This window comes from Apaloderma vittatum, unplaced genomic scaffold (assembly GCF_000703405.1).
Source record: "Apaloderma vittatum isolate BGI_N311 unplaced genomic scaffold, ASM70340v1 scaffold11359, whole genome shotgun sequence".
Lineage (NCBI taxonomy): Eukaryota > Metazoa > Chordata > Aves > Trogoniformes > Trogonidae > Apaloderma > Apaloderma vittatum.
Genome location: NW_009735063.1, coordinates 139,772 through 166,858, shown reverse-complemented (window position 1 = coordinate 166,858; position 27,087 = coordinate 139,772). Strand labels below are relative to the sequence as shown.

Below are 27,087 nucleotides of genomic sequence, written 5' to 3'. Positions count from 1 at the left end.
AGATCAGTTTTGTATTTTAAATATCAATATCTGTTACTCTCCTTTTTTTTATTAGTTTATTTGTATCGAATGGGGTATCTTGCTTACCTAATGGCAATCAGGAGCTCTCCTGGTCTGCATTAGCACATAATATTTATGTGTTTTATTCATTTTCCTTTCAAAGTTTAAAGCAATAGAGCTCTCCTGGAATTCATATAATGGCTAATATGATAATGAAACCTCTGCCTTAGCCATTACGGATAGAAGTCTAGGACACATTTCAAGGCTTTTGGAAATATCTGAAGTACCTTTCACCTTCAGTTTCAGATGGCAACAATGTGGTGGGAACTGAAGAGAACAGTTTTGACCGCAGTTATGTCAAAAAGAAATTGGAACACGGGCTTTCACGAATATGGCAGGTATGCTTTTTGATATTTATTTTCTAAATATTTATCTCCCCCTGGCCAGTATTAATTACAGTTATATTTATACTGATCTTATTAAAAAATAAAAACAACAAATCCCTAGAGATACTACTTTAAGTGATTTGTTTTGAGCTAAATCTATCAAACCCAAGGAAATACAATTTCTGTGAGTCAGTTACTACTGGGTCGATATGCTTACAAACTCAGTCGAGATACCAAAACATCATAATGCGACTTTCTGGCGGATTCCGCTTCTCCCGAACAGCGTGCTGCCCCACAAGCCGTTTCCTCTCCCCTGCCTTTCTGCCAGCACAGGCACCTGCTCTGTGCTGCTGGGGTAGCCAGAGCTCCAGAGAACCTGAGAGCCTGTGCCCCTGCCTTGTTTCGGGGGATCCTGGGTCTGATTGCTGGGTCAGTTTGATGCACAGTGAGACCCCCAATGTAGGATGAAACAGCTGTAAACCTTTCACAGGACTGAATTACTCTGCAAATTACTCTGAATTACTCTGTTTTTACAGGGACAGTAAAGCATCTGTGATTTGTGTTCTAGAGTGTTTAAGTAACTGATTATAATATTATTTTAGAAACTCAGTGAGAAGTCATTCATGTTGCAGAAAATGGAGTTCTATTCTAAATCTCAGACAGAAGTTAGAAGTGCAAACAAACTAAAATGTGCTGATGAACCAGGCATCTGAGCCTTCACCTTTTTGTCTTTAGCGCATTAAGTATACAAAATCTTGTGTATGTTTTGTAGGATGTTCAACTGAAAGTGAAAACGTATCTCCTGGGGACAGATCTTTCTAGCTTCAAATACGATGACTTCATATTTGTTCTCGATGTTATCAGCAGGTATAGTGACGTGGTCGTAACACCACTTAGTACGGGTGCACAGACTTGGGCTCTGGTAAGGGAGCCCTGTTAGTTACAGCTGCTCTTTACGTTCTGATGCCACCTTTGTTCCTCTCTGCTGGCAGCTTGAAGAGCGCTTCTTTAGGTGGGAAGTCGGAGTGAGTGGCAGTACTGTCTGCCCTGAGGATGTGCTTGGGAGAGCCAGCAGAAATTGCTTTGCTCCTCAGGTAGTGCCTAAGTGCAGTGTGATTTCAGTATTGTCCACCTTTAAGATTTCAGATGAGCAGATCTGAGAATTCTGGTGTTTCTAAAAGCTTTGAAGGGGGCTCTCAGCCAGGAGCAGTAAAATATTGCAGTGCTGCTAACCTGTACTGTATTCTGCCCTTCTGGTTCGATAGTAAAATGATGGGTTTGGATTGTGAGCTGTACAGCTTGCCCTCTCAAGAAGACATTTATTATTTTGCTTGTGGCTCTTTGTATGGGCCATTGTGACAGGATTTGGAGGGAAATGACACACAGACTGTTGTGGAATGAGTGAAGCGTTTGCAATTCATCTTTGGTGCTGGGCTTTTATGGAGAGAGACGTGTGCTCGTGGTAATGCTTGAGGCTTGTAATTCAGATTGGAACAGCGATGTTAAATCAGTAAATACTTGTAAATTTTGTTTTATTGTTATAGGCTGATGCAAGTTGGAGAAGAATTTTGTGGCAGTAAGTCTGAAGTTTTGCAAGAATCCATCAGAAAACAAAGTGTTAACTATTTCAAAACGTATCACAGGTGGGACTACCTATGTTTAGTGAGTGAATCTAATGGCATTTATTTTTGCTGGGTATAACTTCAAATGCTTTCCAGAGGAATTCAGCTGCATGATGTTCCTGCACTGAGGCTGACAGATAGTTGGGTGTGTTTCATGATGAGAATAGGGCTCGTTAACCCTGGGAAGAAGGGGAGAGAGTGGAGAAGCCTTTGCTTTGCTGTACTTGTGGAAAACTGTAGTTCTGCAGCAGGTGAGCCAGACAAAGACCAAAAACTTCTGTAGAATTTCAGTAGTTTTTTAGGCTGCCTCTTAAGCTGTCTGCTGGATCTAAGGATGAAATCCATACTTCCTAGCAAAATTGTTACTATGTGTTGATATAATTCAAATTATATGAACCTTTTAATATTTTTTAGATCCCTCAGATTTATATAAAGGCTTTGAACATCTTGCCTATTCAAATCAAGCTAACTTGCCTTTCAGTCCCCTTGTGTATTTAATTGGAGAGGGGAAAAAAAGGAAAAGCTAGTGCTTTTAAGGATTCATTAGTACATAAAAGCTACATAGAGCTGAAATGCTCAGAGTCCAGGGATAATCGGTTCTTTGTGTAATTTGTGGGCAGTGCGGTGTTGGAGAGAACTGCCGACACAGAGAAAGCAATCAAAGGGACTGGCCATGCCATTCAAAAAGTATAAAAGAGCAGTGGAATATGAAGCCTCTTTTGGGTAAAAGTTGGTTATTTTGAAAAATTAGAATGAACTTTTGGCAGGAAGGTGATTTACATTTTGTTCTGATGTGTTTGTAAAAATGTATGTCTGATCACCCAAGCTTTTCAGAGAACAAATGCATCAGCCCTACTGTGGGTGCCACTTGCTAGACTTGTGCGCTGGTGAGAATCAAGAGCGTTTGTTCACGTACTTCCAGTACCTTGACTTCACCTTTAAGTGATGCAAAACCTGGCGTTTGAGTGTTTGCTTTGCTGTGACTCCGTGTCCTTAGGCATCTTCTCAGAGTTTAATCTGTGGCGTTGATTTTCACGGCAGCTCTGTTGTTGCTGTCGGCTTTGCTGCGAGATCTGCAAGTTACGGGTACTCCATGCCTCGAAAAGAGCCTTTGAAGTCTCTTTGTGTTTAACTGGGGAATTTAAATAGACCCTGCAAACTCGAGTCATAATTCAACACATTGCTCATCTCGTTGAGCCAGGAAAATTTTAACTGTACTGGTGATTATATTTTATTATTGAAATAGTGTATTTCTAGAACGTTTCACGGCCTAATTAGAAACCAAGTGCATAATTTACCAACTGCTACCTGTTAAGCAAAACGTTATACCGTATATAAAGAATAGGTACAGTAATATGACATCAATAAGCACTCATTGCTGTCTACTCCTATATGAGTTCCTGCTTGTATGTAAATTTATTTTCTTTTTAATTGAAGGTATTTCTGCTTATGGCAGAAATAACAGAAATAACAGAAACAATACAGAGATGTGATGGCTTAATTATGTTTCCTTAATAGGTTTTCTGTATTAGTACCAAGGTAAAGTCAGGCTATGGAAAAAACATAGCTTAGGCGCTTAAAAGCCGTTTAACTTCTTTGAAAAGCTGAAATGTCTGTAGAGCATTAGTTCTTTCCATTTTCTTTTGCTACCTCTTGGCTTCTGTGTGTTTGAAAGAATCTTCTCGTCTTGTGTGGGCTCACAGGAGCTGTGGCACTGATAGACTGCTTGTACAATATTGCTTTCTGCAGTTTACATGGAGGAAAAAAGGTCCAGTGTTGCTGCATAATCATAGATGTTCCTCTATATTTTCTAATGATTTTGACCAAAAGAAAAAAAAAAGGTTTCCAAAATGTGGAGGTTGATATTCTTTGAGAATTTCTCCACTGGGGTCATAAAACATACGCTATGCTAGTGGCCACAGTTTTTAGGTGATCTGTGAGTTGAAAGGGTGAGTTAAATATCTTTTTTCAAGTGTGACTTTTTGTACAGGTTTTGAAGATGTTTTTCAATGCATAAGTTAAATAATTTTCTACTTCCTGATTTACTTTTGCTGCCAAATAAGAGTATCAATTTCTTTTATTTCAGAACCCGTCTTGAAGAATTGAGAATGTTTTTGGAGAATGAGACCTGGGAACTTTGTCCTGTTAAATCAAGCTTTAGTATTCTACAGCTTCATGTGCGTTCCGTGAATGACTCATGCAAATGTATCACTACTCCAGTAACTAAGTGTTCAGCTCTTCTGGGAAGTACTAAGATCCCTTAACTACTGTGCAGATGTTTTAGCGGCTGCTAAACCCCCCTCAGTTTCACTTGGTGATATTGGAAACATAAGATTCAAAGGGTTTTTAACCAGTAGCGTTCCTGTTTCAGGCAGATAGGGGTTTACAGAAGACGCTGGTGTTGTAAACATGATGTCAGCCTTTATTTTTCATGTCTTGGTGTGCTATCAGTTTTCCGTTTCTAAATTATTTATCTGAGAGTAAGATGCTAAAATATGAGTCCCTGAAAGTTGCCACATGAGCACTTACTAGTTTGTACCAATCCTGGCATCATTTTCTGGAAACAGGTCACTCTGGCTCATTTGGAAAGTTAAAAAAAAAAAAAAAAAGTTAATTCTTCTGTGGTGATGTCCAGCTGAAAGCAAGTACTTGGTGCGCTCACCGGCTGTTCAAAAGTGATTTTTGTGAAGTTTAGTATGTGGTAGGTGAATTTTGCCTGTGTTGCTAAATGAAACACGGCTGCCTGTGATTAAAGCTGTCACTAAAGTGCAAAAATGGATAAAGCTGAACTATCTCAAGTAAAAGATAGTTTTGCAGCGTCCACAGAGTTAACTGTAAAAGTAAGCAAGAAGCTCCTGGGGCAGTAATAAGACTGAGAGAAAAAGGACTCTCAGTAGCATCCAGTAGCAAAATATGTTTTATAGAGAGCTGGGATTATAAATCCATAAGTACTACTCAAAGGATTGGGAAGTAGCAACAATTCATTTAAACAAACAGAAATCTAACACTGCAGTCTTTTTAGCCACACAGGTTTCGACGGTTAAACCTTTAGATAAATGACAATGTAAGTTTTGCCATTTATGAAGATCATCAGCTAAAGGTGAATAGATAAAAATGATAGTCAACTCAGATGAGTCAGGGGTTTTAGGAAAAAAAGTCTAAAACCGTACCTTATGTGCCCCACTCAGTCCACATATATGCAAAAGTCTCTGCACTCGGTCATCAGAAAGTTTGTGTGCAGTGTAATGCTTCCAAAAATAATGAATTTTGAAAAGAACTTTGTAGAAATAAAATATTAAGAAAAATATTATCAGCTTCAGTAAATTACGAGGTAACTTGTGTGAGGGAAGCTACATTTTGGATGGAATTTAGGTCTTATCTCCTGATTTCTGTGAATTAAAAAAAGTTTAGTTTTTACCTAAAAATAGAAAGATGAGCTGTGGAAGATGGCCAGTTTTAGGGTTAACTTGAGACAGCATGAAAAGCATGTTTAAATAAGCAGCAAGCTTGGCTAGAAGTTTTCATATCAGGCTAATTGTCCACGAGTTTGTTGTTATACTCTGTTTTATGGAACTGGAGTCATAATAATAGCGAAACTCTTGTCGATGTGTTTTATTGTGCTTTTTTTCTGTGAATAGGAATTCAAGTTCATGGAGCAGTCACGTTCCCCGTCTGTGTCACCCAGTAAGCAGCCTGCTTCGGCGATTTCAGCGACGGTGACGCTGTTTGAGCAGTACTGTACCGGGGGGAACCCCTTTGAAATTCAGGCTGACAGCAAAGACGACGAGACAGAAGACGTGCTGGCTTCCAACGGGGTACGGCAAATCTCGCTCCATCAGAACGTTTCCTCTGGGTCTGTTACTACGTTCTGCTTTCCTTCTGAGCCGGTTTTGCTTTGAGCTTGTGCTGTGGGCTTCTCACTTGGACAGTGTCCTTTCCTAGTGCTAGGCTCTAAAAGCCTCCGTGGCTCGGGGCTTGGGCCAGAAGTGGCAATACCTGACTGGAAAAATACATTTCCTAGTTTGGTTTGGGTGACTGAGAGATCCGCGTTACCTGAGTGCATCTTCCGTGGATTTCCCCTCTGGAAAGTGGGAATTGTTAAGGCCCCCGCACGGCACTTGGGTCATTCTTGACTCCTTGGATGAGGTGGGCTCAGAGCAGTGTGCTCGGTAAGGAGAGGTGTTGTGGGCTCTCTTCAGGTGCATTCTGGAGCCTGCTGGGTGTGCTGCCTGGTGTGACACCTGTGTGCGTGGTCAGGAAAGAGCCACCTCACGAGCATCGAGTGTTTGTTTGCTTTTAACTTTGCTGGTTAAGAAACTGGCTTTGTGGAGAAACTTACTTTGCAGTTTATCTGACACACTTGTACTGCAGAGCAACCTAGAACACCTGGAAAAAGATACTGACATTAAACGTTGCTTTTAATTGGGGTGAAAAAAGATTGCAACTTTCATGTTTTTTTAAAAAAAAAATCCAAATGTTTAATATGTGGCTTCATAATTGTAAAAAGCATTTATTATCTGTCTTTGTGAATAATATTTTTACACATACTCTAGCAATAACAATATACATCTGCCATGGAAATCCTGTTTTGTATCGTATATGTTGTAGCCTGTGTTGCTTGCTTTTGTCCAGACATCACTTGTTAGGCTCAAACCCTCAATCCTTGAAAACAATTCTCTTGCAAATCTTTAAAATGCGATTCAGCAATTGAACAGCCTGAAACAGTTTCAGAAAATTAAAACTGCAGCTGTGTGTTTGGGGGCAGTAGTTGTCTATAAGGGTTTAAGCTTCTTATTTTTCAAAAGATGCAATTAGCATAAAGTGTTCTTCAGTGTCAGGCGGCACATCTCAAGGCAGGTAGACATGGTTCAGTTATCTGTGCATTCACATTTTGTCACAGGTTTATTCAGAATAATTTGTGGCATTTGTTACAAATTAAGCAAATGATACACAAGACTTTCTTCCATCAAGGAGGAGTTGTTTCACTGGTATTAGATAAATATTTCAAATATCAGGGTCTTCTGCCTTTACCTAGACAAAGGATGGTGTAAGTTTCGAAACAAAACCAAGCGTCCAAAAAGAAATACAAGCATGCCCCAGGCACCTCATCAAGTCTTCTGAGAAAGCAAGGGGTAAGACAAGAAGAAAATACTTTTAATCTCGGCCTTGCTAATTTGTTGCCCTGGTACAGTGGAATACTTGGCTGCTTTCAGCCAGCAAAGTTATCTCTATCCTGAGCGAGGTAAAAGCGAAGAACTGACCAAGATGCTACACTAAGTGAGTATGGTAAGGAAAATGATGGCAGTAAATGTATCAATTTATTATTTTCTTTTTAACAGTATGAATCAGACGAACAAGAAAAAAGTGCATATCAAGAGTATGACAGCGACAGTGATGTTCCTGAAGAGCTGAAAAGAGATTATGTGGATGAGCAGACAGGAGATGCCCCTGTGAAAAGGTAAGTCGGCTGTGTGAGTCCTTGGTCTCCTTTCCATGCTTTTTGTCTCAGTGCTCTGTGTTTGATCTGTGCTCTGTGACAATGGAATAATAATCAAATAATCTTTCTGCTACCTGCACAGATAGAAGGGCTCAGGACTTAGATCTCTGAAGTGACGTTAACCTGCGCGTCGTTATTGCAGAAAGGAAAAAGCGAGGTTTTGAGGGAGGATAAAGGCAGTCTGAAGCAGGGAGTGCAAACCTGCTCAGCAAACTTCAGGTGTTAACTGAAGGTCCTTCTACAGCTGCTGCTGTGCTGATGTATAATTCCGGTTGTGTCCAAAGCAGTTGTTTGCAGACAAATGGCCTGAGGTTTGGCTTTCTGCTTTTGCAGAACAGCAGTAAACTTCTGCAGATTGAAAATAAATTCTTCTGTAGGGTGAAGGCAATCACATGTAATTTTAAATTCTTTTCTTAAGAATATATATACATACCCCCATATATATGTGCACACACGTGAATATGCATATTTGATTCTGATGAATACATATAAAAATAGAAGATATGTATTCACATAACCAAGAGCTAACTCTGCAGCCTTTCAAGGGATCTGAAGTGCAGATTGCTGTCTTGACCTTGTACTACTGAACTGTCCGTTCAGGCTTTGCGAAGCAGCTGACATGGTGTGTGTACAGAGGATTGCAGGAGAGCTGGAAGGCCGTCACTTGGGTCAGAGCCGAGGAACGGATTTTTTGAAAAATAACTTTGTAGGATGAAATATTTTTAGCATGATTTCATAAGACATATCACATAAACTACTTCATTTCATGGAAGAGATGGAGTTAGTTATAAAAATTACTTAATTGGAGAAACCGAGTTTTGTGCTTTGAAATGGAAACATTCTGAACTTCTGGAAGAGTCTCATTCTGAGGTGAGGCAGCTGGCATACAGCATCCATGGAGATCGAGTCCAACTCGCCGCTTCTCACAGGACTACAGTTTGGGAAAAATTTAATGTGTTTTAGCTTCATCTTCCTCAGAATTGTTTCCCTTTCCAGAGAGTTGTTTTCAGCTGAAGTTGACTCGTGTGCCCCTGTTAGGCTGTGACCTGCGTGGCTCTCAGTGTCTTGGACTGGAGTCCGTGGTCTCTGGAGTAGAGTGGTTGAAAGGGTTGCTGAGGCCAGACAGGGCCCTGCAGAGCTCGAGCCTCGGGCTGCAGCTCAGGAACTCCTTTCTCTGGCACGTTTTTATGTCAATTAGTCCAGGCTTCTCTTCTTAATTGGTGAAATCGTAACCCATTTACACTTTGCCGTAAATAAAATACCATGCTGGAAGACATACTGTCTTGTGGAAGAAGGGGGAAGACATGTTGTTGTTATTTTTTTTCTCCTAAATCTTATCTGTATGCCCTTCAATACAGTGCGCAGCCACAGCTGGTGTTTTTTCGTTTTCTTTAAAGTGTTTCTCGAGAAACTTTGAAGAGCAGAAAGAGGTCAGATTATAACCTCTACAAAGTGAATGCACCTATCCTAACAAACACTACGCTGAATGTAATAAGGCTCGTTGGTATGTACAAAACCTGCAGTTTTTTATGTGTGTTTCTTATTTTAATGCAAACCTGTGGACTATAGCAAATACGTTAAATGCGTTTTAAGGCTTTTAAAAAATATATGTAGTTGGGCTGTATTTCCCATGTTAATAAAAAAAGAAGTGAGACCAAAATAATTTTTAATTAAAATAGGTGAATTTGGTTCTATCTTGCAAGTTATTTTTACTTTGAAATTAATCTACATGCATATATTGATTTTAACCAGTAACGGTGAAATATTCATCTAAAATACTGAATACATAAAAGCAGTGGAGATGGAAAAGAAATAGATTAATGCTTTATGTTGCTAATGTGTCTTGGTGGATTAAATGTTTCACTGAAAAGTAGTATAGTTACAAAAGTAAGACCTTAAAGATTAGGCAGCATATAAATCAGAAATTAATTTTCTAAACCATTTTTGCTGGTTTTTTTTTTACCTCTTGGAACATCTACAATATAGACCTGAAATAAGAATTGAGATTATTATGTCTGGTATTGATCTGTGAGTTAGGTTGGAGATATTTGTCTGCTGCTTTTTGGTATAAAGTTTTCCTCTAAGAAAATTTAGGATTAAATGTAGAAATCACACGTGGAACCTTCATGCAAACCACTTGGTCTTCCTCTGCCCTTGCCCCCTTCCCTGACGGCGTGTGCAAGTAGGTGGAGCTGCAGTTCTAGTTTTTCGGTTTTATGTACGGAGTCTGTACGTGGGGGTTCTGGCCATAACCCCATCGCATGTTGACTTAAAACGCAAAGGAGGAATGACCCTGTGTTAAACTGGCCTGGGATGTTTTGACCTGGGTCCTGTGCATCAACAGGAGTAACGAATAACTGCACCAGTGTATATAGTGATTGGGTGATTTCTTGTTTTAATTAATATCTTTCTGACTTACAGAGTAGTTTAATGCATATTTCTTAAGTTGAGGTTTTTTAATGCCTTTTTTTAGCCTCATTTTTGCTTTTGTTGCAAATGATTTTTTGGGAAAGAAACTTAGATTTTGCTTGCTTTGAAACTTACTTTAAAGAAAAATATTATGTTGATGACAAATACCAAAGCAGAAATCTTGTTGCTGCAGTGAGTGATTGGTGACGTAGCACAGAACCTCATGGAGCTTAAAACCCCCTAAATCATACAGTCTTTTGAAATAGTCTAATTACAATGGGCTTTTAACTTTTTCCTTCCAAGTGGGATTTTAGCTCCTAATTTATGTCATAAGAAGCTGTATGTTTGGAATTGAGACTCCCTAGGGAATTATTTTGCTATTGACCATAGATTTCAGGAGGCTGTGTATTTATTTACCTTTTTTGGTTTTAGTGATCAGTTTTGTGTAGATTAGTGTGGTAGAGAGTTCTCTCTATTACTGTCTTTAGGGACACAAGTAGTGCTGGAAATAATACTTCAAAAAACCCCGAACAACTGTTTTTTTTTTTAACTATTAATGAAGACTAGAAGTCTAGAGCATCCAGCTGCTTTGAGTTGCTGGAACTCCTAAGTGGTATTTTCAGGTGTTTCTGGAAGTTCTGGCATGGTGTGCATTTGGGCTGGTAGCGCTGTTTGGAACATTCTCATCCACCCCTTTTTCACCCAGAATAGGAGCTTTACTGCAAGTAGGTAACAAGGTACAGAAGTTAAAACTTGGCCCCCTGCTAGAGAGAGCAGCTAGGAGGAAACGTTCTTGGAACACTTGTTGTGTCAAGACGCTGAGTGATGTAGTGGTAGAGAAATGTTCTTGGCATCAGCAGGGTGTCCCAGGGACACTCCTTGGGCAGGGTGGGGTGTTCAGCCCCTTGGGGAAGCGGGGGGTGCTGCCCCAGGGCTGCCTTGTGTCTCCCTGCCAGCTGCACGGAGCTTGGAAACCCGGCTGGCTCGGGCGTGACACAGCGCCCTGCTGTCGTCTGCGGCTCGCGGGCGAGTTGAAAAGTGCTGCTCAGAGGAAGTGGGGGAAACATCAGTGGCAATACAGCATGTGCAGATAGTGCATCCAAAGGGGACAGCTGCTTTGACGAGGGTATCATCCTTTCCCAAACATCTGAAAATTTCCCCATCGGGCTCCACTGGAACTGGCTGCATTTGGTTTTTCCTTCTGGAAGACAAATAGAATTTTTCAAGTCTGCTTTTCAGTTTCCTCATAGTGCTGTGGGTCAAAACATTAGCAGTCAAGCGTGGAATTAACAGTTGGGCTAAACTGCTAAGTGTTAAGTATTGCAGCCTGTGTCAGACCTCCAAAAGTAACAACTACATGCTCGGGCGTGTGAGCAAACTGGGGCACACGAGCTTAGTTCTCCAGCTGAGACTCCTGGTTGATAGAACAGGCAAGCAGCGGTGTCAGGTCAGTGCTTGATTCCTAGCGTGTCATTCTGTAGCATGTGTCATGGAGCTGTGTCATGGTTTTGTCAAATTCATGTTATCTTTACTGACCTACACAAGCAATAGCCTAAACAAAAATAACTCCGGTAACTTAACTCCCACCGACACTAAAAGCCAGTTTTGTTTCTTTGTTAGTTTCTCTGCTTCAAACAACATGTGCTGGATGGATTAGTAAATTGCTTTTCTGGGGACAGCATTAACTTGAAAAACAGTTTTGTTGACTACAGGAAAAAGAAATTATTTTAGCATTCTCATGTTTTTTCCAGCCTGTCACAGCAAAACGTGTCTGGAATATGACAGCTCGTTAAATGAGCTGCTATATCCTACACGCTGGGTGGACGCAGTTGTGTTTTGGTTCATAAATTGCTGTCTGTTACTGTAATAACCCAAAGCTTATTATATATTCTTTGTTTTTAAGATGCTAATAGAGCAAGCAGTATGTCATTTTTTTTGCGAGCCAGCAGGAACTGGAGGGGCTCTGCGGTATCAGGGTTTTCATTAAGTACGTGCCTTGTATGACCCTGGGAAGAGAGCCCTGCCCTGTGCTGGGAACCACAATAACTACAAACGATAGGTCCTGTCAACTAGACCTGCAGGGAGAAAATTCTTTCCGAGTCCAAATCCTATTATCATGTTGACTCAGCTAGCATGTTGATAAATGGCCTGCGTTAATTCAGTTTTTTTATTTCGTTTTTATTTTTGCAAGTCAAATGAACGACAGCAGAGAGCAGGATGGAGGAGAAGGAATTCTTCTCCCTGGACGTGCCAGCGTCCTGGCATCTTCCTTTTCTGACAGTCTGTCCCCCTAGAAACATTTTAAACATGCATCTCCAAAATTATTTGAGTTTCTTACCCTAGGGTAGAAAGAAAGGAGAGCAGGAAATGCTGTGTCGCCGACGTGAAATGCGTTATTCCTGGGGTGGTTGGGTGAAATCCGGTCATGTGCATGTAATTTTCATTCTGTGCTTCCCTATGGCTTGGAAAATGTCTATGTGTGTCTGTATGTATAAACACACACTAATGTCAGAAATCCACATATAATTTGCAGGAGACCACTTTAGGAAATTATTTTTTTTTTTAGCTAAAAAACAAGCTGAAAGTTGCAGAGGACCCAGTAAATTGTGTATTTTGCATTTGGTACCAGAAGGCCAAGAGTGGTTCGAGACATTTTAATATGGATTGACATTCCTATCCGAAGAAATCTTGAGGCATTTGTGGTATCATAGTCATCATATTTATCTTTGTTTCTAAACCTTCCAATTTCTAAAATATTACGAAGTTGTTCTTAATCAATATTCAAGGCTAAACAATAAACTTTTTAAAGCTGATTTTGAGTCTGTCAGACTCAGCACTGTCTTTGTAGCACTTGTGCTGAGGAAACTAATCTTCTGTATTTAATTTTTAAGGGAAATACATGCAGATGATGAATATTCTGAAACCGATTGCATTTGATGTGATCCACTTCATGTCCCAGCTCTTCGATTACTATCTGTATGCAGTCTATACGTTTTTTGGCCGAAATGACACGGTAGGTAGAAACGTTATTCATTTCCAAGTATCACCATACACACAGAATGAGAATACAGGGGAGATCTCTTTATCTAAAATACTACCCAATATGTAATCCCCAGGAAAATGGTGGATGTGAATGCAGGAATAAGAAAAGGCTGATTACATCCGCAATAAGGGGAATAAGTCCAGGGAGCATCTTTATCACTGGGGCATGAATTGTATGACGTTATGAGTAGATTCTGTCTGTACTCCTTTCCAATAGGATTTTGAAAGGGAGGAAAGACAACGTGGAACAGCTGTAAGTAGCTGCAGAAAGTGGGGAGTAAAGGAGCACTCTGCAGAAGGAGGGTGGTGCTTTGGAGCCAAGAGAGTGGGATTTTTCCTCTGCATACTTCTCTAACTTAAATAAGACTAGCAAAAGGGGGAGGAGAAGGGAGCTGGGAAAGTTAACACCTAATACAAGTTTAAGAGGTTTGAAATAGGCTTTTTCAGATCTACTGCTCCTCTGTCAGAGTAAGTGCGTTAGTGAAAACCAGGAGGTTTTGAGTGATCCTGTAGCTGCAATAAATGCTTGTTGGCATTCTACATACATAACATAGATCAACTTTCGACAGAATTGTCTTAAAGTATGTATGAAAAGCTGTGCGTAAAAACAATTTTCTCCTCTCTTGGCCCCTAAATTGCTCCACAAGTAATAATATTGTGAGGTTCCAAATTCATCATCTGTTGGCAAATTGTAATGCTTTTTCAAACTCAACATATGGTTCTAAATGGTTTTGAGCTGTTATGTTTGGCAGGACAAATGTTTTGCAGTTTGTTTGTGTTTAGAACACGAGTGGGTTTGGGATGTTTTGGGTTTTTTTGGTCTTGTTAAGATAATTGATTTCCATTGGCTTAGTCAGCTGCTCTGCTTTTCACCTTGTGTCACATTCATTGTTATTCTTTTGCACCTCCCATGTTGTGTTTTTAAAGCCCATACTGAGTTCTTCACTTTCCACTTCTAACAGAGAACAACCCAGTGCTAGGCAGGTAAATGTTACAGCAGATGAGTGGTAAAATTGTGATGTTTTTGCCTTGAAAGATGATTTTTCTGTAGGAAACACAATGCTTACAAAGGGTCTGCGAATGCAGTAAACCCTCTTGTAATGCTGCCTGAATGTCCTCACCTCCCCACAGTCTGTAAGCCTTTAGGATTTAAATACGGGTGATGGTATGTGATTTAGGCCACCAAGAGTGTTCCTGTTCGATGTTACGAAATAGCATCGAATGGGATTCTTAAAAGTATGCCAGTAATAAAACTTCCTTAAATGGCTGAAATGCTTTGTGAGTATTGTGCTTGTGTTGTGTGCGTGAGTCAGTACACGGATCAGGAGGGCGTTACAGAGTTCGCTGTCAGTTCAGTGACAGCCAGGGGTTTAAAATAACACAGAATTTGGCTTTCTTCACTGCCCGAAGTGGCACGTCCAGTTTTCCATCCAAGGCCCCCAAGCCCTTCTCTGCGGGGCTGCTCTCCAGCCCCTCGTGGCCCAGCCCGTGTCCGTGCTTGGGGTTGCCCTGACCCGCCTCCCCAGCCCGCCCCGTCGCCAGGCAAAGGTGTTGAAGGGCGCCGCTTCCCATAGCGACACCCGAGGAACATTGCTCGTCACGGGGCTCCTCTCGGACACCGACTCGCTGACCCCAGCGCTTTGTGACCGTCCAGCCAATTCCTTTGGTTCTACATTCCTTTTCAGATATGTTTCACATGTGAAATTGCCAGGTTTTAGAAAGAAATATCCCATTATAGAATAAGTAAAAGTTGCTGATAGCCACTGAAAGGCAGTAAGAGAAAGAAATAGTGGTAGATTGTGTGGTTTTGATGGTGCAGGTGCAAATTTCTTAAAGTGAAATTTAATGGCTGTAAATTGCAAATGTTTTTGTGGTTTTTTTTCCTTTAAGCAGGCTAATTCTTATGTTTGTTCTTACCTTAACTGGGAGAATAGCCTGTCTTGAATTTGCAGTCCTTATGGCTGTATCTTGAAAAACTACTATATGATATTAAGGACAAAAAGAATTTGGAGAATTAAGGGCGTATTACTTAAAGGAGGAAAAGTTATTTTCTTTTTCAGCCATAGACCTGCAAAATCAAAAGCAGTTCACTACTCATATTTCTACAGTAAAAATGTGAAGAAAAATATTACATGTTTTTGTAAAAAACCTTACTTCTCGAGTGGGAAAACAAAGGCGTGAAGACTTCTTTTTATCGAACATGGACACGAGGGTAGTGATTGATGTCCCCTGGAGCAGGCTCTGGATTCCAGCAGAGCGTACTTCCGGTGGAAGTTCAGCCCAGAGGTGACTGAGTGCGTAGGAGGATTGGGGCGGATGGACATCCTAAGTCAGAAACGTTAGATGCAGTACACGGGGACCTAAATTGTGCCTTTCTGCGTTTCAAAGGAGCAGCTGGGACGGCATGAACACAGACACTTCCTTCCCTGGGGAGTCTGTTAGCACAGTGTGCATCAGGGCTCTGGAGACTGTTGGGTCCCGCGCCCTTGGTGTGAATCACATACCAGAGCTGTGCTCACGTACCTGGTGTAAATGCGTGTTTCCGTTTCCTCTTCCTTTGTTGTGTCCGTTTGTCCTTTGGGTTGTTTTGGTTTTTTTCTTTTTTTTAAGTAGAAGATAAGTAGCTTCGTTAATTCCGCATGTCAGCTGGTGTAACTCAGTGCGTTCACCGGGCAGTCAGGGTAGCTCCACTGATTTATCCCAGCTCAGCATCTGCCCAGGGTTCTTCTGAGCCGTGAACATGAAGATGACACATTTCTCGGGTAGAGCTTTATAAGCATTGGGTGCTAATGACTGCTTTATAAAGATCAGTGAATATAATTTACATATGCAAGCTGAATACTTAATATGGAATTACAAGAAATTCTATAGCCTGGGAGAGAAGTTAAGGCCATTTGCCTGGGGTGTGGTGTGCATGCAAGTCTCAGTGGGGGCATCGAGATGCACCATTCTAGGCTTATCACCCAAAGGGGAAAATTCAGCGCCCTGTACCCAAGTAGAATATCGTAACAAGAAAGGATTCTGGCTGGTTGTTGGCATGCATGGTGAGCTGCCATCTTCATGAAAGGGGCTCGGGTTGTTCTTCACACCCATGCGGTGTGGAGTGCTGTGCCCACGGTCGGTTTTCTGTTTGTTTTGTGTGGTTGTGATTATGTGCTAAAACTTTGACCTAAGTGAATTGTAGCTAGTGTTCACAAACTGAAGCCTTGCAGTGTCCCTGCGAAGTTTGGACGGAGGAGGTTTCCTTCCCCAGCTGAAATCGAGTGTGTTTCTTCCAGTACGAATCAACAGGGCTGGGCCTGAGCAGCAGCCGACTGCGCACCACGCTGAGCCGGATCCAGGAGAGTCTGATTGATCTGGTGAGTACCTGGATCTTGTAAGATGTAGGAACTATATTTTGTCTTGGCTTTCTGATCTTTGTTGCTCTTCATCTTCAGTGTCCCTAGTGACAAAGGTTAGTTTCACGGTGTATCACGGTGTAGATTTCATGTGAAATCACTTGTTTCTAATGTACAGCAAAACTAGTTCAATAGCTTTTGCTCGATGTAACAACAAAACAATGTATTTAAATCTTAAAACGTATTATGGTTCATGTAGACATTCCACTACTATCCTTATTTAATAAGACATTTTATTAAAAAAACCTCACCAACCCCACAACACAATAGATGACTATTTTTTCAGTAAAAGAATAGGAAACCAAGAGCCACCCTGAAGATCATTCACCTTCAAGATAATACAAGTAGCGTACCAAGTACCTCATTAAGTAATTTCTGAATCATGGGGAACTGTCCTTGATGTTATTTTATAATTTATATCCCATTGGTCACTTCAGGTGTTATTTTCCAATTGTGAAAAGTAAATATGATTCTCGTGTCACGCTGATAGGAGATTTCGGCCCTTCACATCGCATTACAAAGGGTGAACAGGAGACTTCGGTAGATTTTGTGGATTCAGATAAGCAGCAGAGTTTATAAAGAAATATTGCTAAGAACTAGGCAAAAAAGGAAATTTGAAGCTCTTTTTTTTTTAACCAAAATATAAAACCCTTGAAACATCAGGAAGAATTTTCCAAGGAGTGTCATAAATGGCTTATATAGTGATTAATACCATGGGTGGTGGAGGAAAGATTTCCTTTCTAAAGCTTCTGTCTTAGAAAGAAGTAGAAGACACGTGCTGTACTCTTTCACAAGGATTTGGCACCCCGCAAAATTGTACTTTGTGCCTTTTTAGTTCCTTGAAATACTGCATCAAATCTTAAACTGTTCTTTCAGAGAAGCTTCTTAAAGTGCTCTGGGGCCATTTCTGATCGCGTCAGTAGAGGGAGCATGAGATAACTAATAACCCCAAGGCTCTCTGAAGTGAAAAGGGCCACTCATATTGTTCATCTCAAAGGCAGCGTATTCAGAAAGAAAAATTAATTCTAGGAAGATGTTGCAAATGAATCAGTTCAAGATCATAAAAAAGTGGTGAGTTATTGAAGAAATTCTTTAAACTTACTCTGTAGTGACAGTTCCAGACAGCCTTGATTTTTTTTTTTTTTATTAGACAAAATAATTTAAAAAATAATTTCTAGGAGTAAATTGGAAAAATATCACCTTTTCTTTTTCTTCCTCAGTGATTTAACAGTGCTGTTACAGATAATGTTAGTGTCTATTGAAATTAATAGCTATGTTTCAGGTAAGATTTGAAAGGAGAAAGAACTCTTAGCTAACTGCTGTTAACTTGGTTGTGGGCTGTGGGTTTGTTTTCTTCATCATGTGCAAACGTTTCAAAGCTTCCAATTTTTTTGTTTTGGGTTGTGCGTTGGTTTTTGTTTTTGAGGATGACATCAAGTGAAAAAGAAGGCAGATAAAGAATGGATTTTGATAGTTAACCGGTGGCATCTTTGGCCAGTTAATATTTTTAAAGAACTGACCGTTACGCTTGGATCTTTAGCTGTCGTTGCCTGTCTGCGTTACACTTGTGGACGTGCGGGGTGGGCATCTTCAGAGCTGCCTGAAAGAAGTGACATGAGTGTTAGCAAATATCCGGGTGCTTTGGCTTGCTCATCCGTTCTGGTAGACTCAGCAGAATGAAACTTCATGGTACTGTGAAATGTCTGACCGGTTTAATTGCAAATCTGTCTGGCTGTGTGTGAACACAGATCAGAGCAAGGCAAATTCAGTTTTCCAATAGCACGGTGCTGTGGCTGGCCTTTGTCATCGTTCCCGTGCTCACTGCGACTGTGCCTGATAGCATTTACCACAAACTGCTGCTGAAAGTTTTCTGTTCTGCTCATTGATCTCTTTCTGTGAGATCTTTTAGCGCTACAAATGGAGTGCTGGTGGTATTGCTCGGTCAGCAGTATTTAATGTCACGATTTCTGTGGGGTTCCTTCAAGGTTCCCTGCTTTATCCACTTCCTGCTTCTGGAACCTTTTACTAAGATTTTTTTCAGAGGTGTGAAGGTAAATTCTTCACCCATGATAGTGAGAACTCTGCCTTCCCCGTCTGCACTTTGTTCCATCTGCTGTAGCGTGGTTTTGTGTTTGTGTTTGCTGTGTACAGGAGGCACAGAACTACAAGAGCCTCCCTGATTTAGCACATCCACCTCCTCATTGCCTTGGGATGTCACCCCACAGAGCAGGCAACTGTCAACTAAAATCCGAGATAGCAGAAGTGGAATGTGTGGTCTTTTTGTTCCTCCACACCTCAAACCACTTTTAACAGCTTGGACGCTATTATCTTCCCAGTTTTCCTGCATTCTTAATTTCACTTTTGGCTTGGCTTTCATCCAGGCAGTAAACACATTCTGGTGCTGCTTTGTCTGTAGCAGCGGAGTTTTGATCTTTCTGCTCATTCTGTATCACTGAAGTTCTCACCAAGTTCTTGCACATTGTGGCACAACCAATTTTCACCTTCCATGCCTTTAGTTGCTGCTGTGCAACCGCAAATGAGTCGTGCAGGTATTTTGCCGCCAGAATAACCTCCCAGTTGTTTTTCCCCTTTTTACCTGATCATCTCTGCAGTACCTTTTCTCGTGGCTTTTCCAAATCCTTGTCTCAGTCGTGATGTTTAGGGTAAGTTAATTCCATCAATGTTTCTCGTGCTTGTCACTCTCCTTTTTAGGCAAAACTGTCTGGGAAACACATGCACAGCAACGGTTGTTTCGTGTCACTCCTCACAGTATTTCTCTGCTGTGCGCCTGGACAAAACTCCTGGTGACTGTTGTGGTCAGCTTGAGTTTATTTTTTTTCCTCCTACTCCTGATTCTTTAGTTACTTCACTGCAATCTCCCCTTGAATTCTTTCTGTCTTCAATTGGGGAAAAAAACCCACACAGCATGAACTGCAAAGCTGCTTCATTTATTATCATGAGTTTGGCTTCATCTTTGCCGAGTTTTGCAGCAATCTGAGAATTATGCTGATTTGTTTTTTGAATTCAACTGTATATGGTGTGTTTGAGCATTATTGTTGTATTGGTTGTGTGTTCATATGCTGCTGTACAGCAGACGTGCTGTGCAGCCGGTCTTGCTTTTTAAGCAGTTGATTTTACTATTTTGTCACTATATTATTGCCCAAATTTATTTTCTCTCCATACAAACAGGCCGATATCTGCAGGATGAAATTGTCATGGAATGATAACTTGTTTACAGACATGATGTGTATTTCACTTAAGTTAGCCGCAGCTCACATAAGCAGCAAAGCCCGTGCATAAGTGATGCTTCTTGGATTTGTGTCTTTATTTGGTTGCTGTCAGGCTGAAGGTGCCATCTCCAAGGGTGACAAGTCAGTCTCCCAGTCGAGAGTTGAGCTAAAGCCTGCACAGGCATTAAGGTATAGGAGGAAGTTTGTTCCCTAACAGTTTTCTCCCCGCGAGATAGATATTGATTGACATGATGTATATATTTTTTTTTTCACCTGTTTGAACACCACGCTGTTCAGATAGAAAAGTCTATGGCTGTCTTGGGATTCTGGCTTGATTTAAATGACACCTTACAATTAGAAATGTTCCTTCACCGTACCTGGCATCTGCCGCTGTGCAGCCGGAGCCCCTCGTGCTGGTTTTGTGGGTGTTCAGTTGTCACATTCTTTGTTTTAGGAGGTCTCTGCTGATCCCACAGGAAGTCTCACAGCTGCTGAAGAGAGAAAGGAGAAGGTGCCAAGCCCGCATCTCAGTCATCTCGTTGTTTTGACGTCTGGCAATTCGCTGTACGGTTTGGCAGAGAGAGTGGTGGCCACGGAATCCCTGTAGGTTATTTACCGTACACTGCTTGGTGTAGTCACTGGAAGCCACGGGTTATTTAAGAGATTGTGATGGCAAGCCAAAACCTTCTTCAGAGGTCAAGAGTTCTTCCTCTCAATGTGTGTTTTAAATGCAAATGGTAATTTCTTGATTAAAGGTAGTGGGGCCTAACCATCTGGTCTGACCACCTGCAAGCACAAGTAAGGGAATTTTACTGCAGCTGGTCCAGTAACTTGCAACAGTACCAGGAAAAAAGTCTAACTTTAAAGAGTAGTGGGAGTATTTAATCTGTATGGTTCATTTAAACCTTACATTAAGTACTCAGATGGTGATGGCTGAGACTCAAAACTGCTTAGTTTTTGATTTGGCTTGAATTGCCGTGTGCTTTGCAATGGGAGGCAGCGTACCTGTGAAGAAGAGATTATAATGAGCAAACAGTGCAACACTGACCAAGGGGTTTCTGTGTGGTGGGAACAACAGTAAGAGTCAGATAGGATTTATTTCTTTTTCCCCCACATAGGATGACAAAGATTGGAAGTTAATTTTTCAATATATTTCCAAAGGAGCTTATTTTCTCTTGCATTCATTTATGCTTAGTTAGAAATGTATTTCTTTGTGATGTTATTAACAAATCCTACCCTTGAGAAATAATTTCATCTCATGTTTTTGAGATCTTTTACTAGTACATAAGTAATTAGGAATGTTATTTGGAATACTGACATGTCGACTGCCTTGCTGTATGCAGGGTGCTTGTCTGCCGACTTTGCTAGACTTTGGATCAGACTCCTGCAGTGTTTCCCGAGTAAAATATGAATTGTTGGTATTCAAGCCATAGTTTCTTTGTTAAAGCATTTTCTTGTTTGCAAACATATTTCAAAATTGTCAGAACTGGCAATAGTTGTTAATATGCTGGCATGAAACTGATACAGTTCATGTCAGGACTAAACTTTCTGAGGTTTCATATCATTGTTGGTACGTATGCCAGCTGTAGAGTGAGAGTTGTACAACGAGGGGTGCCGGATGTTGCATGTGCTTCACAGTAACTCTTCTTTGCTTTCCAAGGGTGTTTCTAGCTGAGCAGTTTGAGTTTCTTCAGCCTCATCTTGATGCAGTGATGCCAGCTGCCAAGAAGCCTTTTCTTCAGCAGTTCTATTCTCAGGTCAGAATTGTGTAATTCACAGCTGATTTTTAAACAGAAAATTTGAAACTTGCACAGTATGCTGCAAATATTTGTCCATCATAGTTATCTGTTGCTCTTAGTAGCCAGAAATATACTGAACTGGGTTTTATTTATATTCTGTTTCAGACAGTGTCGACTGCCAGTGAACTACGTAAACCAGTTTATTGGATTGTTGCTGCTAAAGCCATTGACTATGAACAAATGCTGCTTCTCATGACTAATGTGAAATGGGATGTGAAGGAAATCATGTCACAACACAATGTATATGTAGATGCTCTTTTAAAGGTGAATATGGGAAACAACGTGCTAGAGTTTATATAAACATGAAATTGCTGCAATTCATGTAAAACTGTTAAAAGCAGGGCAATACGGCGTCCTGACAAATGCTAAGTTATAAGGAGATCTGTCCAGCATTTTCATTATTATTGCTGCTAGCCAGTTGTTTTCAGGTGGATGAATAAGACCATGAAAGTTTAATGAGTTTCATGCCTAAGTCTTGAATGGTAAATAGGTGTGTAGTAAACAAAGTAACATTGAGGAAAGTCCAGTGGCCTGAGATAGCTTGCCTTTTTAAATTTTTTTTAACAACGGCTGTTTGCTGTTTTGCATCATTTTAGCAGTTGTGATGTGCATCATAGGGCCTATAGCACCAATAACAATCACACACTAACTGAAGCTGCTGCATTTCGAAGTTACCACCTGAAAAAGAAGATACAGTTGCTGTCTTACAGCATACAGAACCAGTTCTTGGGAGAATTCTTTTCTCATCCTTTCATAAAATGACGTTTTTAAAGATCTTTAGTTCTGGCAACGGTAGAGTTAGACTAATTCTTACAGAGAAGCTGAAAATTTTATTTTAAAGATATGTGAATTATGTATCCCAGAAAATATGACACATCTGTGTTGAATAGCAGTTTTGATTACACATTTGTGCTTCTAGCTGTTCTCTGCTTAAAAAAAATCAGTATGAGAAGGGGAGAATCTGATAGAGGATATATCATTGCACCAGATTTGGCTGAATCTTTGTGATTCCCCTTCTTTGTGCTGTCACAGAGTTTTGAAATCAATTTGTCCTTGCAACATTTTGGTATCTGCAGTAGAACTTTTTCCTTCTGTGAGTGTGCAGCTGCTGATGAATTTGCTTCAGGACAATCAGGACTAAGACCATTTAAAACCATTTCGGTGTCTACGTTATATAGCTAATAATGATTGCTTCAGAAGCTTTTAGATTACTGCTGAGCAATTAGTGATTTGCTGCGTGCCCTCTGACCTCAGGAGCGTCAGATGTGCTTACGCACGGTGTCTGGTGTAGTAACCAACTCTTTTTAGCCGTGTGCGCACCTGTGCGAAGTCCTGGACTGTGAGTATGTATGGAAGCAGATGAAATGGGGAAATAGGATTGTTCAAGAAATTAGTATCTTCATCTTCTTCAGCAGACCAAGTTGCCTGCTGGTTAAAGCGTGACGTTGTGGTACCCTGCTTACTCTTGCCAAATTCCACTTCCAGAAAATTACTGAGATTTCCTTCTGATTTTCCTCTCCTTACTGAATTTTTATGAGGTTCAAAAATGGGAAAGGAGGGGGGAAAAAAAAGAGGAGGAAAAAGCTACCTCGATGAACAGCCTTGGAATGAAAGCACTTGGTTGGACAAGTATGGTCGTAATAGGCTGCAGCACACACTGCTTTGGCTGGTTACACGGGGCAGGTCATTATCAGTCTGCTTTTCTATTTAACCATTTGGCGCTTTTTTAAAATGATAGAGGTGTTAGTCACTGGCAGCAGAGTTCTGTTTCACTTTATGTAACGCGTGTAATCATTGTAGCAGTAATTGTGTTCAGGTACGACCAGCTTGTCGCTCACAGCTCCAGTCCATCCCGGCCCTTGGTGCTGCAGTGGAAAGAGGCGCCTGCTCCCAGCCCGAGCTGTCTCCTGGCGCTGCAGTGAGCCCCTGCACTCTCAGGTCACTCTCAGTTCCTTTTAAAGCACTGGGGAACTGCCAGTGCAAAAGGCTGAAGAAGGAGGAGTGGTTGCAGAGTTTTTTTAACTCCTTTGAAAGCTGGTGGGATGGGTATTTAAAGGGATCAAGAGGTCATCTGGATTTTCTTCACTGGCTGTACATTGACTTTCATTAAAGTGAAAGATGAATTTAGGGAGTAAGGTAATGAAAACAGCGTTTGAAGGATTAGCTACTTTTTTTTTTTTTTTCAGAGGTGTCAGCTTCACAGAGAACTACACCTCTGGGGAACAGAGCAGTACTTCCTTTTTAAAAAAAGTACTGAGGTAGTGTTGTGAATGATAGAAAGTGGTTACACATTGAGCTCATCTCTACAATCTGCCTATTAAGCTTCTCTACTCTTACTTTTCAGCGTTCTTTTCGCGCACACGTCTAATTCTTTGTTATAGTTGCTAGGGTTGTATAGAGTAGTGATCCCTTTTTTGCTGAAGGAATTATGGTCTGTTGTGTTTCATCAGGAATTTGAGGAGTTTAACAGAAGGCTGAATGAGGTGTCTAAGAGAGTCCGTATTCCACTGCCCGTCTCCAACATCCTTTGGGAGCACTGCATACGCTTGGCCAACAGAACTCTCGTGGAAGGGTACGTACTCTGTGAAAGTCTTTCTTTTGGGTAAATATATCTCTCACGATAATGTCTGTTTTATGGAACAAACGTTCCACTTTTGTAGTGCAGTGGTGGGCTTTTGGGGAGGCTGAAAAATACCAAGGGCTCGCATGGTTCTTAGCAGTTGTTTTGCAGAGTCTGGTACCGTGCTGAGCCTGTACCTCGGTACTGCCCAGGAGTGAAACTGGCTGTTTCACTGAAGCGTTCAAGGCAACAGAGGTCTCTTTCAAAGAAACTTGTAGCTGAAAATTATCATTTCCCAACCGATCAACAAAGAAAGTGTAATTGTCAGCATCTCTGTGGTGATACTGTTTGTCTGTGCCAGTGAGAAGGATGGAGTCATCAGCCCTGGCAGTTAAAGTAGCCGTGGAGCTGAGAGGATAAGAGGAGTTCTTGTCTTTAAACTCAAGACCATAATTATGCTCCTTCTCGAGATTTGAAGGACTAAGTTAAGCAACTTTGAGAAGTTTGATTTTCTTTTATTTCCTACTAATTTTTACTTTCTGCTGTTTCCATTTTCAGTTATGCCAATGTAAAGAAGTGCAGCAATGAGGGACGTGCCTTGATGCAACTGGACTTTCAACAATTCTTAATGAAACTAGAAAAGTTAACAGACATTAGGCCTATTCCAGATAAAGAATTTGTGGAGACCTACATCAAAGCATACTACCTAACAGAAAACGACATGGAGCGCTGGATAAAAGAACACAGGGTAAGGGTTAGGTTTGCATTCTTTTACTGCCTGGTGGGGAAATTCACCATGATGATAGAATCGTGGGAAAACCTCAACATGATCAATGCTTCCATGTGTTAAAAAAGAGCACAGGCACATATACCTATATATTCATTTGTTATAAGAAAATGTGGATGGGAAGCAGGATGAGAGTAAATGTGATCCTTTTAAAATGGAGTGCTTTGAAATCTTTATTTTGGGGTTACTTTAAATCCTGCTAGAAAGAAATACATCTTTAATATCGTTTTGCTTGTTTTACCTGGAGCCCCCAGAGAGATTGTGAGCTGTTGTTTGGTGGCCTAAGTGGAAAAACTCTTGTTTAAACCCGCTGGTGGAAGATATATTTTGGGTAATGATAAAAAGATAGTACTGGCAAATGGGGTGTTTTGACAGGTGTTAAGAATTCTTGTCTTAACGTTTTTGCCATTTTTTTCTCCTTTATCATGTACTGAAATTAATATTGTTTGCAGTCAAGAAGCATTTAGAAGCTCATTGACAAAGAGAAGTCAAACTATCATCAACTTTTGTCACAGCTCGTTTGGAAAAATGTTTTTGTGTCAACAGCTTATCCCATTCGCATTTATGTTTCCTACCACACCTCCCAAAGAATGGAAAATACATCAAAAAATGACATACATGCATATTCACAGCATCACTTTCTGTGAACTCAGTCCAACGCCACTAGTCATAAGCATTTTCTACTATCTGCCATGCAGCAAAATAGTTTTGTTCTCTTAACTACGAAAACTGTGCAGACCTGACTTCACAGCCACGTCAGCTCTCTGTTGTGTACTGACCGCTTCCATCAGCTGGAAAGTCCACAGCCTGTATGTCTGCATTTTTTAATTTTCTGTCTTTTTCTGGTGTTTTATTCTGATAAATCTGCTTTTATGTGCCAGGAATATTCCACTAAGCAGCTGACCAATCTGGTGAATGTTTGTCTGGGCTCCCACATCAACAAAAAGGCGCGGCAGAGGCTGCTGGCTGCTATTGACGACACAGACAGGCCCAAAAGATAACTGGAGAAAGCGACTTTCCTCCCGGCTCGGACCTTCTCTGTTCCTGTGAAGCATGCAGACAAGTCTCTCATGGACTAGCGACAGCGTTCTCTTAAAACACATTGTGCATGACCTTTCTTACCAGCATTGGAAATGCTCTCAAGTGGCATAATGCTCTAAAATATGACTTTTCTAATCTGTAGGGTTCTTTACTGTTGTATTCCTTTTTTTTTTTCTCTTACTTGCCCTTAGTGAAGGGCCACTGTTTGTGTATCATTGGTGAACTGTATATTTTGCAAAACTGTATACTGTAAGTAAAATCAAAATCCGAGAGAAACACACTGGCTTAATATATAATTGTTGCTCTTTTTTAATAGAAGGGCCACTTGCAAATATGATTTCTTTCCTCCCTGCTTTCACCCTCAGAAATTGTACTTTATTATGGACCAGTGTAAAATGAAAGGAAATGTACAGTATTGGATTGATGTGTCTTGCATGTGGAGTGAGTGCAGATTAACTAAATACTCTTAGGATAAAGCCTCTCATCTTCATATGTATTTAAAAACCTGTTTCAGAATTAGTCATATCAAAGTTACTGGCTTCAGATTACTTCAGGTAATAAATACTGTACACTAATATGACTCCTTTGTGAGGCCATTTTCCTAATTCAACAATGCAAAATGTCATTTACAACATAAATTATTGCTATTCTTTTCACATCGCTTCCCTTTTGTGTATTCCCCAGCCTTCCCTGCTCTGAAGCCATAACGCCAGGGAGCAGGAGTACTGTTCTTTTGGCTGAAGTTTTGGAGGGACGCTGGGATAATCTTACTATTTCCTGCTCTGCTGCAGACAACCCCGAGTGATCCCGAGCAGAACAAAATTGCTTGGATGAGTGTTTGCCCTAGAAATCGATTTGTCAGAGCATTGCTGGCTCCACTGAAGTTTTCAGGTTTGCCTTTGGTTTCAGGTGTATAAAGCTTTAGATATTTTTTTTAATTACATAATACACTTTTTGCAGTGCTTTCAGACCTTTATAAAAGGAAGCAAGGTCCCTTCTAGCCAGAAGCATCCTATAATGTACACAAAGTACATTCCACTAATGTGTACAATCCACTAATTTGTACAATGTGGTAAATTCTCCGTTCCAGGTTCATACTCACCATCGTACTTGGGATTCAGACATGGGAGGATCAGGATTCCTGAGCGACAGCGGTACGTCAGGACAGCACGTCACCCTGTGGAATCACTCCAAGTGCACTCTTTTGGTAGCTTCATTTCCTCTTCACAGCATCATAGTGCGTGTTCCGTGACGGCCTGTGCACGGTTTTAGAAGAATTACAGAGTGTACGTTTTAAATATTGACTGTGTAGTACT

At 40.8% G+C, this 27,087-nt stretch overlaps 1 protein-coding gene across 1 annotated transcript in view; it reads left to right on the top strand.

The window, feature by feature from the left end:
* CCDC132 (coiled-coil domain containing 132) overlaps positions 1 to 26,179 on the top strand; it is a gene marked incomplete at its 5' end in the record, with an annotated part of 35,042 nt that extends 8,863 nt beyond the window's left edge. Inside the window, 15 exons of the mRNA XM_009876483.1 lie at positions 301 to 398; positions 1,159 to 1,253; positions 1,931 to 2,029; positions 4,095 to 4,185; positions 5,647 to 5,823; positions 7,348 to 7,466; positions 8,903 to 9,009; positions 12,806 to 12,927; positions 16,235 to 16,315; positions 20,039 to 20,187; positions 21,245 to 21,341; positions 21,489 to 21,647; positions 23,834 to 23,955; positions 24,502 to 24,691; positions 25,612 to 26,179. Of these exons, the coding sequence (XP_009874785.1) occupies positions 301 to 398; positions 1,159 to 1,253; positions 1,931 to 2,029; positions 4,095 to 4,185; positions 5,647 to 5,823; positions 7,348 to 7,466; positions 8,903 to 9,009; positions 12,806 to 12,927; positions 16,235 to 16,315; positions 20,039 to 20,187; positions 21,245 to 21,341; positions 21,489 to 21,647; positions 23,834 to 23,955; positions 24,502 to 24,691; positions 25,612 to 25,731 (1,826 nt within the window). The remainder of the gene's footprint in view (positions 1 to 300; positions 399 to 1,158; positions 1,254 to 1,930; positions 2,030 to 4,094; positions 4,186 to 5,646; positions 5,824 to 7,347; positions 7,467 to 8,902; positions 9,010 to 12,805; positions 12,928 to 16,234; positions 16,316 to 20,038; positions 20,188 to 21,244; positions 21,342 to 21,488; positions 21,648 to 23,833; positions 23,956 to 24,501; positions 24,692 to 25,611) is intronic.
* Positions 26,180 to 27,087: the final 908 nt, after the last annotated feature.